The 13,657-nt window shown below is 53.0% G+C and overlaps 1 protein-coding gene across 1 annotated transcript in view; it reads right to left on the minus strand.

The window, feature by feature from the left end:
• The window catches only part of THBS2 (thrombospondin 2), a 28,147-nt gene extending 18,254 nt beyond the window's left edge, over positions 1-9,893 (minus strand). Inside the window, 4 exon segments of the mRNA XM_055311121.1 lie at positions 2,978-3,062; positions 4,791-5,344; positions 6,919-6,991; positions 9,530-9,893. Of these exon segments, the coding sequence (XP_055167096.1) occupies positions 2,978-3,062; positions 4,791-5,344; positions 6,919-6,970 (691 nt within the window). The 5' untranslated portion in view covers positions 6,971-6,991; positions 9,530-9,893.
• Between the last annotated feature and the right edge of the window lie 3,764 nt (positions 9,894-13,657).

Genomic DNA, 13,657 nt, shown 5'->3' on the forward strand with positions numbered 1-13,657 from the left:
CCTGGAGACTGTCCGTCTGCACACGGGCTGGAGCTCTGCCCCCACCAGTGACTCAGCCGGACGACAGGTGGCGGTCTCCCTCTCCGACGGCCCTCACGTCTGTCCCCACCGGAGTCGGCCTCCACCCACACATTCTCGGTGAATCCCACGGCCCCAGCAGCTCCTCTCTTGTCTATTTCTCTGTCCTAAACATCCTTTATTTAGGCCCCTCGCTCCGCATCAAGGCGGATTCAGTTCGTTTGGCAGACCTTGCACTCACGGCCCGTCTGTGGGCCTTGCAGCATCCCCGGGAGAGAAGGACAGACACCTCAGAAGGGCCACTGGGGGATTCGCTGCCCCTGGAGCCGCACAGACTCTCTGGGGTCCTCCCCACGGAGTGGCTGACACAAGCTGGAAACTGCCTTGGGCCCATCCAGAGACTGGGTCGTCCCCCGTGGGAGCCGGGCCGGTCTCGACATGGCCGTGGCCCCCAGCACATGAGTGTCACGGGGGTTAGATGCCCCACGTCTTGGTGGCTCCATGCTGAGTCACCCGTTGCAAATGCCCTCATTCTGCTGGGGTTTTATTCTCAGTCGTAAATCCTCGCTGCTGTCGCAGTGACCTTGGGAGCTCCCCTGCACTGCTGGGCAGCTGGGGGCGTGCACCACACCAACGTAAGCACGTCCGTCCCTGCACAAGGGTGTCAGATTGAAAACAAGGCCGCATGCACACACGCACCCCACAGCCCACGGCCGCCTGATTCTAGACTGACCCCAGAGCACCTCCTCAGGACTCAGGATGGGTACTCCATCATCACGGAGTCCGTCCCCCTGTGACAAGAGGTGAGGCAGGGTCACCGGTGGTCAGGGCTGGGACCAGGACTGGAGTCCCCTTGTCCTGCCATGGAGGGTGAGGGGTCTCTGCACCCCGTGGAGCTCAGCCCCAATAGTGACACTCAGCTTTCCCGTAAACACCACACAGCCCCCTCGGGTCAGAGCACCTGAGGGCCACCGTCCTCTTTCTCCGTGTCTGTGGAACCTTCCTGGTGCAGTTACTGTCGGATGTCCATTTACTATCCTAGCCTTTTCTGAACTTTCTGCTTTGTGATGGCCACATTCTCCCCAAAAAAAGGCAGTGGATTAAGTCACAGGGACAAGCAGTTGGCCTATTAGATGGGCTGCGCCCCATTAGCTCCTACAAACCAGAGGCTTGTGACGGGAGCCTGTGCGACGGGACAGGCGCTGCGGACCTCTCTCACTCCACGGTCTGGCCAAATTTCGCTATCCAGATCCCCTTCCTGCCCCATAGTTCAACTGACAGACAGTGGAAGATGGACAGACGGACAGGTGCACAGCCTCAGCGGTGACTCCTGGCCCACGCGGCTCGCCTAGCACCAGCACGGTGGACACCCAGGGGGTCCAGCGTCTACTCAGGGCTGGGTACAGCTTGCAGCTCTGGGGAGTGCATGTGGTGGAGCTGCCATCAAGCATTACAGATAGCACATCCTGCGTGCTCTGGACACATCAATCCATCACAAGGGAATGATTTACATGTGTCAGAATGTACGGTTGACATAAAGGGTGTCAATGAACATAAATCCTGCCCTGGGAGACCAGGGTGGGGACGTGGGGCAGCCTCCCACAGGGAGTCACACCTGGTCACTGTGGGACCTACCCTGCCCGGCGCCGCAGCTTCTTTACTGAAAAACTAACAAGCCCGTCTCAAAGGCATTCGAATATTCCCTGAAATTGGGTGTAAAGAGCCCAGCAGAGTGGAACTTCATCAAGTAAATGCTCAAGAACGTGTTGTCAAATTACGGCTGCAGGTAAATGCAGAAGGCAAGGAACAGACGCCGTGAGATCATCGGCCAGTGGTTCAAGCAGCGTCGATGTTTTCAGGATGGGATCTGTGGACAACTCTGAGGAGCGTGAGGAAACCTCCCTAAACCTAATGGGGCCAATATCTGTGGTGTTAGCTTACAGAGATGATGTTCACACATTAATTCATGGGGAAATTTGCATGTATGCATGTTCAAATGCAGGGATTGGTTTTTTGGCTTGTAAAACTGATTATTTTGGATTATTAAAATATATTCAAAGTTTATCTTTCAAGCACTTTATCATTTTCAGATGTCAATATGTCTAAGTTAACCAGCAAACTCACTCAAACACAATAATAGCACTTTATTAAAATGTTTTTTCTTAAGTCCCCACTAGGGTGCCCCCATACACACACACACATGTACATACATGCACACATATACATGTGCACAGGCACACATACACACACAGACACATATGCACATATATGGATACACATGGGCACATATGCACATGCACACACAGAGATACACACATAGGCAGATACACACATATACAGACACACATGCACATGCACGGATACATACACGCATACATGCCCACAAAGACACACAGGCACACACAGATGTACAGACACACAGGCCTATAGAGATACAGAGACGTACATGTGTGTATACAGATACACACATGCACATAGAGACACACATACACACATGTATAGACACACACCCACACACATGCACGGTATACAGATACACATGTGCACATATGTACATGTGCACAGAGACGCACATAGGCAGATACACATATGTAGAGACACATGTACTGATACACATATGCACACAAAGACACACAGGCACACACACGTATGTACACACAGTCCCATAGAGAGATGCACACACAATGAACATATACATTTACAAGCACACATGCACATATATACATGCACATAGAAACATGTGTGCATACATGTACAGACACACTTGTGTACAGGCACATAGACATACGTGCACACATGTATATAGACATGCACAGTCACACACAGACATACACATACAGACACACACTCACACATACATGCACACATGGATATATACACTCCAAGCTCACACCTCATAGTAGAAATCCATCCAAGACAAGAAAGGAAACACGAAGTACATTGTTCAAAACACACCTACCTCCCTGACTTTGCTGACAACCTTTCTTGCTCAGAACATCTTCCACTGAGTTTTCAAACACTAGGTGGACATTCTGTAGCAGACCCTAGAAATGCATGTGAGGAGAGGAAGAGATCAGGGGACACGCATCAGATGTCTGAGACTAAGTGACATTTAAAAAATACAAGATAGGATCTTAAAGTAGACAGAGTATTTCCTTCTGTGCTTTTACACCCAGCAGGTTTGAGCTCTTTACCACAGGTTTTCCTGTGTCTGGTACTTCTGATGCTTTGCTCTCAGCGTGGCAGAGATGAGGGACCTTATGTAGGAAGACAGTGAAGGTGGCCCTGAGACAGGTGTGCTAAATTCTGTCTTCCCAACACATCCAGTCGGACACTCTAGGCTGCACTTCCTTTGCAGGGGCCTCTGATGGCTCCTGGTGTCTGGTTGATGGTCTAATCACAGACGTGGACAATAGGTCCCATAGGTGATAGTGCTTTCCACACCACCAGCGGTCAGCGGCTCATGCAGCAGAGGTCACAGGAGCTTCCTGACAGTCACCAGATGTGAGTTCAATGACTGGTAAGAATTTTCACTTTCTACTCAAATAACTGTATTTAAATACGCATTTATTTGCAAGGAAGCCACACATGGTGGGGGGAGGGGGACAGTGCAATGACACTTGTTTGCAGGCTCTGAATGCTTGTGATTTTAAAATGATCTTCCAAAAAATATTTAGCATGAATGTATTTTAAGATGAGTATGGTGGCACCTGGGTGGCTCAGTGGCTGAGCATCTGCCTTCGGCTCAGGTCGTGATCTTGGGGTCCTGGGATTGAGTCCCAAGGGTCCCCTCGGGGAGCCTGCTTTTCCCTCTGCCTGTGTCTCTGCCTCTCTCTGTGTCTCTCATGAATAAATAAAAATCTTTTTTTTAAAAAGATGAACATAATACTATCCTCTTATAAATCAACAGCTGTTTTCTTAAAAAGCATGGCTGCTAACCTGCTCTCCTGGCGTCTCAGGGCTAAACGGGGAGAGGACAGTGGGTTCCACATACAGAGCCTGCGGTTGCCAGAACATCTGAAGGAGGCTGATGCCTTGGTCACCAAATCAGTCTTTAAACTGGAAACCAATGACTGTTTGCACAAGTAAGAAAGCACCTGGGACTATTTGCTCTGTGTATTTGTGGTTGAGAAAGGTGTGTGTGTGTGTGTGTGTGTGTGTGTGTGTGTGTGTGTGTGTGCCTATGTACATGTGTGGTGGTGTGAGTGTGAGAGTGTTCATACACATGCATGTGCAGTGTTTGTACACTCGCATGTGTGTGATTGGATGTGCATGTGTGCGTATGTCTGCAACACACATGACATTTTGCATGTGTGCCCACAGGTGCATGTGCCTATGTACATGTGTGGTGATGTGTGTGTGAGAGTGTGCACACATGTACATATACAATTTGTATGCATGCATGTGTGATCCGGTGTGTGGGCATGTGCATGTGTACATGTGTGTGCACATGCACATGTGTGGTTATGTGCATGTGAGAGTGTGCGCACATGTGCATGTGTACAGTGAGCACATGTGTGTGATTGGGTGTACATATACATGTGACATTTGTACATGCACACCTGTGTGTGTGCTCACACGTGTGTGCATATGTATGTGTCTCTGTGTGACCACACATGGTATGTGTCCCCTGACCTGCTCCAAAATGGGCATCAGGTGAAGAGGCCCCCGCCGGTCAGCTCCCGGCCAAGCCGGCTCCCCAGCTCCGAGCCTCTACCGTGGGCCTGCTGCACGTCCCCCAAAGTCCTCTACCGCGGGCCTGCTGTACGTACCCTGAAGTGACTGTCCCGAGCAGAGCCCTTGGCCACGTACATCCTGGTCTTTTCTGTCCGCAGCTGCTCGTAGAAAGGCTCGTCCAGCGTGAAGCTATCGATCAGGTCACAGCCCACGTACAGGCTGTAGGTGTCCCCCGTCACCTGCACAGTGACATTCTTCCACTGCGAGTCAGCCAGGCCCACGTCCTCCAGGGAGATGACGTGCTGGGTGCCGTCTATCCAGTAGGTGAGGTCCAGCGTGTCTGCCGGGCCGTTGGAGACAATCTCGAATTGCCGCTGGGCGCCGGGGCCCTCCAGCGCCAGGAGCGTGCCCCGGGACTTGGGGTCCTGCTTCAGGCTGGCCGTGAGAAAGAAGCCCTCCTTCTGCCGCACGATCTTGGCGATCCTGCTGAGGTAATCTGCGCTCACCGGCGGGATGTAGTCAAACCGGACGAAACGGTACGCTGGCACGCTGGGGTCGGGCCCCCGGAACTGCTTGGCCCCGATGGTCTTTCGGTTTATGTTGCTGATCCTGAAAAGGTCGAAGGCCATGTCCTCGTCCTGGTCACCAGCTGCCGGGGGCACAGAGCAGGGAGGTTACGAGCAGGTGGGGCAGCAGACCGGGATCTCGCGTGTGAGTGCGCTAATGAGGCACCAGTGTCCCTCTGGTCCCCTCCCTTCTCACCAGGGTGCTCGAGGACGCTGTTATGCAAAACCATGATCCTCTTTTTCTGGGGCTGCTTCCCCATGTGGGGCCCCCAAGACAGCTGCTGGTTCACGGAGCTCGCTTCGTGGGGGACCGTGTGGGGAGCGAGCGCCGGGAGGCAAACTGAGCACTCTGTCTAGATTGCCTGGCACTTTCTGCAGCCGGACTTTCTCAAGAGAGGAGGCACCGCCCTGAGCAAGGCTCTTGCACACCTTCCCAGTGCACCCCACTGTCCTCCCATCCACATCGGGGCTAAACTACGGCCCTGTCCCTAGAACACATCCTGTCAAAGAAGTGGGTCTCTAGGGCAGCCCTGGTGACCCAGCGGTTTAGCGCTGCCTTCAGCCCAGGGCGTGATCCTGGAGGCCCGGGATCAAGTCCCACATCAGGCTCCCTGCGTGGAATCTGTTTCTCCCTCTGCCTGTGTCTTTGCCTCTCTCTCTCTCTCTCTCTCTCTCTCTCTCTCTCTTTGTGTGTGTGTGTCTCTCATGAACGAATAAATAAAATCTTAAAAAAAAAAAAAGAAGTGGGTCTCTGCCCTTGCTATCACAGGCTGCTTTCTCATGGAGATCGTCTGACTTACACAAGCTATATGGGTGTCTCTTTATTTTGCAGAAGGTGTATTCCGCAACTCTTACTGAATGCTCCACGTAAGGCCCCGAGGCAGTGCTGGAGCTCAAGTCCACAAATACGTGGTTTTAAGTCACCCTCTGAAGGACTAACAGAAAAGTGAGCAGACCATCCCAAGACATGACAGTTAAAATAACTCAAAATAATTTACTCAACAGAATGTTTAAAGGAAGCACAGCTTTCCGCCTTCTAGGGGGTGCATTAAAACATCATATCCATGGAGTTGCTGATCAAAGTGAGAACTCCACCACCTTTAATAGAGCCACTTGGTAATCCAGCAGAAATCCTTAAAATAAAGCCTTCGACTCAGCAATTTTATTTTCGGAACTTATTCTCAGGACATAATCACAAGTACTAGTAGAGATGAATCACAACAGGATTCCTGGTGGCATCGTTTACGCTAATGATGATAAAGTAATGATGGAGATGGAGATTGGTCTAAAAAATGCCAGGGTTATCTCTTGATGGAATATTACACGGTCGTTAAAAACCATTTGTATGAAAATAAGCACACAGGGAAATAGTTATATTTTCAAGTAGGAAAAAACGCAGAAGAAAAGAGTTCTAAAACATCAAGCACTTCCACGGTTATAAATTCAGCATGTAAAAAAAAATAGGCCCTATGTGCACAGCGAAAGTTGCATCTCTAATCTAATACCTAGATTTCCCCAAAATAAGTCATTTCCTATTATATAGACTTGAAAGTAAGTAAATAACTAATGGAAGTTCCAGATGTTCTGAGGAGCAGCGGCCACGTTACCTGCTGGGGCCCGAGCAGCCCCGACGACCGGGAGTGCGGCCCACACTCACCTTGAGCGCTGGACGAGGCCCAGAGGGCAAGCAGCACGAGCGCCCCGAGCATCCTGCCGTCCGCAGCCGAACCCTGCGGGGGAATCAGACTCCTGTTACGTAGGCGCACACGGTGGCAACTTTCCGTGGCACCTGGAATTTCCACTCAGTGAACAGCTTGTGCATCGGAATCAAAACCAGTGCATTTGTGGGAAGTAAAAGCTAGATAAGGAATTAGCTTTTCAAAAAGGGCTCTTGTAACTGTAGCTGATTTTTATTGGACCAGCACATGTTGACAAAGCTCTGTGCTAATCACCATCTCAATATTCACATGATTTGATCCTCATAATGACCTAGGGGCCAAGTGCTATCACTATCATGCCCATTTTACAGATGAGAAAATGAAGAACCAGCAATGTTGAGTGCTGGCCCAGAGCCACCAGTCCTGGTGAGACGTGTGACCAGGACTTAAACCCAGGACGCGTGAATTCAGGAAAATGTCAGCATTGTTTAGAAAATCAACTACGAAGACATTTCTGAGCAAATAACCAAGAAAAAAAAAAGTTGTGCATAAGTTAAATAGAATAAATATTAGCTGTATGCAGGAAAAATAAATTTAATTTGGTGTATCATAACCACAAAAAAACATAGCATTCCACTTAGCAATCACTTTTACTCGGCTGTTCTGTTTTCCTGCAGGCCTGTTTTTCCATTCTTGAGGATTTTCAGTTGGCGTAGTTCAGGCCAGCAGACGCAGGGCCAGAACTCAGGAGACCTGGACAGAAGCCCGTCCGCTCTTAACCCCTGCTCCGCCTGGGCTCTCCCGCGCCAGCACCCGCCGCGGGCACGTGGGGCACGGAGGTCCCCCAGCGGGAGCTGCTTCCTGCTCTGGACCAAAGCCACGCGGAGACCCTGACTGCTCCCTGAGGACGGCAGCAGAGCTCGCGAGCGTCACAGGGTCAGGGAAACCCAGGGAGTGTCCCTCTCCAGGAGGCTCTGGTAAATGGGACCCGGTCAGCTTCTTGGGATGCAGGAATGTGCCCCAGGAGCAGAGGCCGCTCTGCAGGGCCCCCGGCCCCTCTGAGGTCTGCGCAGCCTCAATACAGACAGGTCCCTGTGCCTGGGTGCTCTCGAGTGCTGCACGGTGACGCGGCGGGCTCTATGCCTCAACCTCCCCGCCTCAGTTCCGTCACCTGTACGATGAAGAGTAGTCACCTGAAACATCCCCTGACAGGCGCGGTGAGAAAGGAGCTGAGTGGGTTCAAACTGTGAAGGGCACATCGCATGGCGGCGCAGGCACCTGCTGGACACGTGGCTGCCCCCAGACCGCGTTCCCTGGGCTTTCCAGCACAGGAGGGACACGATCGTTCTGGTTCTCAAAGGACTGAGGTCACCCGTAAGCCTCCAAAGTCAGAATAACACCTGGCGCTCAAGGAGCTGCATGTAAGTGCTGTCAGTGTAAACCGGGGTGAGCACATCGGGAGCCCTGCCCAGATGTGTGCGGTCCGTCCCCCGCAGACAGGGGTGACAGCCGCTCCAGCAGAGGGTGGCTCCGTCCAACACGCACTTTCTCAAGCGCTGGAGGCCCGGCTTCAACAGAGCAAACTGGACTCTCCTGCTCCCCAAATCCAGCCTCTGACTCCTCAAAGAGGAGTGTCCCCGGGTATCGGGGGGACAAATGAGTGAGGGGCAGTCCCCTCGTGTCTCACGGGGTCACCACAGCAGGACCATGCGCCGCGGGGACTGCCACTCTGTGTCCAAGGCTGCTCCAGGGCAGTGCTGCGTGCACGCCGTGTCACCCGCCGCACGCGGGACAGACACACGGACACGGACACACGCTGCCCTAGCCGTGAGCTTTGCTTCCACGCACTCAGGGTATAATGTTGGCTCTGTTTCCCCAAGAAAGGTTTTCAAAGCCTCTCTGCAGTGGAATGTAATTAGAACTCACAAGGGGCTTCTAAAGTTCTTTTATATCCACAAGCAAAGCAACAATGAGTTTGCTGAGCCACATGTAGTCCCCTCCCTCAGGACCCCCGCCCTCACCGTCCCCCCCCCCCCCGCCACACAGCAGCCTCCTGCCGCCACCCCAGCCCATGCGTCTGTGCAGAGCGCCCCCCCCCCCCCACTGCAGCCCCTGCCAGGCTCTCCAGTCCTCGCACACTTCCCTGGACCTGCGGCAAGTACTGTCCATGAACAACGTTCAGGACGCTCCTGGGCTGTTAGTAACATTTAGAATTGGAGTCTATGATGTCCCGGACCGTGTCCTCACTTTCTCAGGAGGATTTTTCCAGGACGACCCCCTCCTGGCCCCCATCAACGACAGACATCCCTGCGGGAGCTTCCTACTCCGCAGCCAAAAGCAGGCTCGCAGGCAGGTACGCCTGGGAGAGCCACAGGGACCTTGCGACCGCAGGACAGCCAGGAAAACTGCCGGCATGACCAGAAGGTTCCCCGGGGCTTCCTGGCATCCGCTCTTCGCGCCGCATGAACCCAAGTTGACAGTCAAGCCCCCACCTTACATTAGGAATCTGTTTGGCACTTTTCCCTCCTCCCTCTTTAGAAATCAAAACAGCATCTTCTGAAAACTAAAGTACGATGTCACAATTTTGTAGTGATTTCATCAAGTGCTTACCGGTGCGGGAGCCAGCGGTGGCAAGGGCCGGTGCGGTGCGGGGTGCGGCGCAGGGACCAGGACCGCGCAGGGACCAGGACCGAGGCCGGAGGAGGCTCAGCCCTCCCTGCAGGCGAGCTGGGGTCGGCCCCGCACTGGCGGCCGGGCAGCAGCCGCTGCTTTATATGCTCCGGTCTCCGGGGTGGTGCTGTCAATCAGACACGGAAGGAAGCACGTTTAATTCATCCTTCGAAGGAGTGACATAATCCCCCTCCGATCTCGCATTCGCTCTGAGCACCTGGCACAGGGGCGCTGGTGCCGCCCCGCTCCCCCCAGCCCTCCAGCTGGGGGACAGCAGAGGAGGAGCCACATGAGAGGGGAAGGCAAGCGCTCGCTTTTCCTGTCTTCTCTGAGGAAATAAAATGCTATAAATACAACCAGCAAGATTGGCTGGAACTCCCCTTTTTGCTTAAGACAAAAATTGCAAGTTCTAGAGTTTTAAGTAAGCCAGAAGGAGAAGGGATTTCTAACCCAGACGAGTCACAATCACCGCGATGCAAACTGATGCGTCCCTGGAAGGAGTCAATGTACGGATGAGGCTATTGCATAGCTGGATTCATTTATCACGTGCAGAATAAATATTGGATCAAAAGAAGAAGTTGGAAAATGTTATTTTTGCACTTAGATGACTGAGAAATAGGAGAGGGAGGATTTACTCCATCCAAGTCCTCACTGTGCTGTCGAGACTGCATAGGAGGCCTCCCCGCAGGTGCCAAGAATGGGGCCACATCCATCCGGGACTTTGTCCCCAGGGCCACTGACACCATCATCAGCTCCATGGGCTCACCTGGCCAGGCACCTTGAAGGATAAGGACTCGAGAATAATAATAGTGGCAGCAGTCAGATGCCCTGCCCCTCACCAGAGCTCAACATTGAGCCAGCGTGGACAGTGGTCAGAGGGAGGAAGACCTGATCAGACAGAGGTGGAGGTGGACAGAGGGAGGAGGAGGAGGAGGACAGTGGGAGAAAGAGGTGGCCAGAAGGAGGAGGAGGTGGTCAGAGGGAATAGGAGGTAGACAGAAGGAGGAAGAGTAGAAAGGAAGGAAGAGGTGATCAAAGGGAGGAGGAGGGGGGCAGAGGGAATAGGAGGAGGACAGAGGGAGGAGGAGGTGGACAGAGGGAAGAGGTAGACAGAGGGAGGAGGAGTAAGGAGGGAGGAGGAGGGGGCAGAGAGAGGAGGAGGAGGACAGAGGGAGGAGGAGGAGGACAGAGGGAGGAGGAAGAGGTCAGAGGGAGGGAGAGGTGATCAGAGAGAGGAGGAGGGGGCGGAGGGAAGAGGAGGAGGACAGAGGGAAAAGGTAGACAGGAGGAGGAGGAGTAGAGAGGGAGCGTGGACAGAGGGAGGTGGACAGAGGGAAGAGGAGAGGGAGGAGGAGGTTGACTGAGGGAGGACGAGGGGGCAGAGGGAGGAGGTAGACAGAGAGAAAAGGAGTAGAAAGGGAGGAGGATATGGTCAGAGGGAGGAGGAGGTGGTCAGAGGGAGGAAGAGGTGGTCAGAGGGAGGAAGGGGTAGTCAGAGGCAGGAGGTAGAGGGAAGAAGGAGGAGGAGGTGGTCAGAGGGAAGAGGAGTGTAGAGGGAGGAGGATATGGTCAGAGGGAGGAGGACATGGTCAAAGGGAGGAGGTAGACAGAAGGAGGAAGAGTCTAGAGGGAGGAGGAGGTGGTCAGAGAGAGGAGGAGGGTGGACAGAGGGAGGAGATGGTCAGAGGGAAGAGGAGGACAGAGGTAGGAAGAGGTGGTCAGAGGGAAGAAGAGGTGGTCAGAGGGAGGAAGGGGTGGTCAGAGACAGGAGGTAGAGGAGGAGGATAGAAGGAGGAGGAGGTGGTCAGAGGGAGGGGGATGTGGTCAGAAAGAGGAGGGGGTGATCAGAGGGAGGAGGAGGAGGACAGAGGGCGGAAGAGGTGGTCAGAGGGAGGAGGATGTAGACAGAGAGAGGAGGAGGAAAGAGGGAGGAAGAGAGGAGACAGAGGAGGATGTGGTCAGAGGGAGGAAGACCTGATCAGACAGAGGTGGAGGTGGACAGAGGGAGAGCAAGGTGGTCAGGGGGAGGAGGGGTGGTCAGAGGGAATAGGAGGTAGACAGAAGGAGGAGGAGTAGAGAGGGAAGAAGAGGTGGTCAGAGGGAGGAGGAGGGGGCAGAGGGAATAGGAGGAGGACAGAGGGAGGAGGAGGTGGACAGAGGGAAGAGGTAGACAGAGGGAGGAGGAGTAAGGAGGGAGGAGGAGGTGTCAGAGGGAGGAGGAGGACAGAGGGAGGAGGAGGACAGAGGGAGGAGGAGGTGGACAGAGGAAAGAGAAGGAGAGAGGGAGGAGGAGGGGGCAGAGGGAGGAGATAGAGGGAAAAGGAGTGGAGAGGGAGGAGGATATGGTCAGAGGGAGGAAGAGGTGGTCAGAGGGAGGAGATGGTCAGAGAGAAGAGGAGGAGGACAGAGGTAGGAAGAGGTAGTCAGAGGGAGAAAGAGGTGGTCAGAGGGATGAAGGGGTGGTCAGAGGCAGGAGGTAGAGGGAAGAGGAGAAGGATAGAAGGAGGAGGAGGTGGTCAGAGAGAGGAGGTAGACAGAGGGAAGAGGAGTGTAGAGGGAGGAGGAGGTGGTCAGAGGGAGGAGGAGGGTGAACAGAGGGAGGAGATGTGGAGTCAGCTCACAGGATGGTCCAGGGCAAAGGGCACCCATGCTGCCTGGGCATCAATGTCCACTACAAAAGAAAGGTCAAGTTTCCACTAAAGAATATTAAAGAGTGTATGGAGTGAAGTGAGGCCCCCATGGAAGTTTATTAGCAAGATAACATCATGCGGCACCTGACACTTCACCTGGGTCCCTGTTGGGATCGAGAGTATCAGGCTGGGGCCATAGAGGGGCCAAGGGACAGCAGGAAGCACGCAGCCCAGCAGCTGTGACCCAGTTCCTGGAGCTTCTGCGTGGTATTTGAGGATGGGGCAGGTAGAGATGGGAACTGCAACTGGATGGATGACGATCCTTGCTCACTGTGCATGTTTTTAAGGTCTTATTTATTTATTTATTTGACAGACAGAACATGAGCAGGGGGAGGGATAGAGGGAGAGAGAGAAGCAGACTCCCAGCTGAACAGGGAGCCTGACATGGGGCTCAATCCTGGGACCCCGGGATCACAACCTGCGCTGAAAGCAGACACTTCACCAACTGAGCCATCCAGGCGTCCCTCACTGTGCATTTTTGAAAGTCATTTTACCTAATATAGCTCTTCATTTATCACCTGGTGGAGAGTACCAATTTCTGATGTACAAAGAATGTGCGTGTCTGAAGGTAACATACCTTCCCGTGGCCAGCTAGTTGATAGTGAAGTTATATTTTGAAAAAAAAAAATAGAGAGAGAGAGAGACTCTGCACCACTATATTAGTTATCTGCAATTGCAAAGAAGAGTGTATAACCACATTTCCCTTAAAGAATCTTCAGTGAATAAATGTCCATTTATCAGTTTATCTTACTTTGCTTACTGGTTGGTCTATCTGTGGCCAGAAAGTGCAGGTTATACCCTCACTCTTCTGTATCAGCCAAAGATGCTCTGAATGCATTTCTTCTTCTATTTGTGCCCTGAGCGGACACTTACTGAGCGGCCCTCTTAGACCTGCCATCCAGTGAGCATTCCTGCGACAGGTAGATCTTCTGGTCTATGATATCAAGACGAGCTTTGTGGAGGGGAGGAGGCTGCTGTCTGATGCTGAGGACGTAGCATAGAGGGGGGTCTGAGAAGAGCATGACAGGGACCGCGCAGGGCCGTCCTCCAGCCCTGGCCTGCAAACATTCCCATCCTGTGACCCATGAACACCAGAGGCACAGCCAGCAGACTCCCGACTACGGTGAAGCAAGGACAGATAATACATTGGATGATGGAGCAAAAGGTCTCAACAGGCTAAAAAATGGGTTGAATGTGACCATCAGAAATGTCAGAATGAGAGGTTCCTAGTTCTCTGTGGACACTGGGTGGGGCCCGGCCAAAGTTTCTAGAACATCCGACTTAGTGGGAAATGGACTTGTTTGAGGCAGGAGACACAGGGGAGGTGAAAGGAGGCAGGTGGACATTCAGGACAGCAGGACTGGTCCTGGGGACAGAG

The sequence above is a fragment of the Nyctereutes procyonoides genome, unplaced genomic scaffold (assembly GCF_905146905.1).
Source record: "Nyctereutes procyonoides isolate TBG_1078 unplaced genomic scaffold, NYPRO_anot_genome, whole genome shotgun sequence".
Taxonomy (NCBI): Eukaryota; Metazoa; Chordata; class Mammalia; order Carnivora; family Canidae; genus Nyctereutes; species Nyctereutes procyonoides.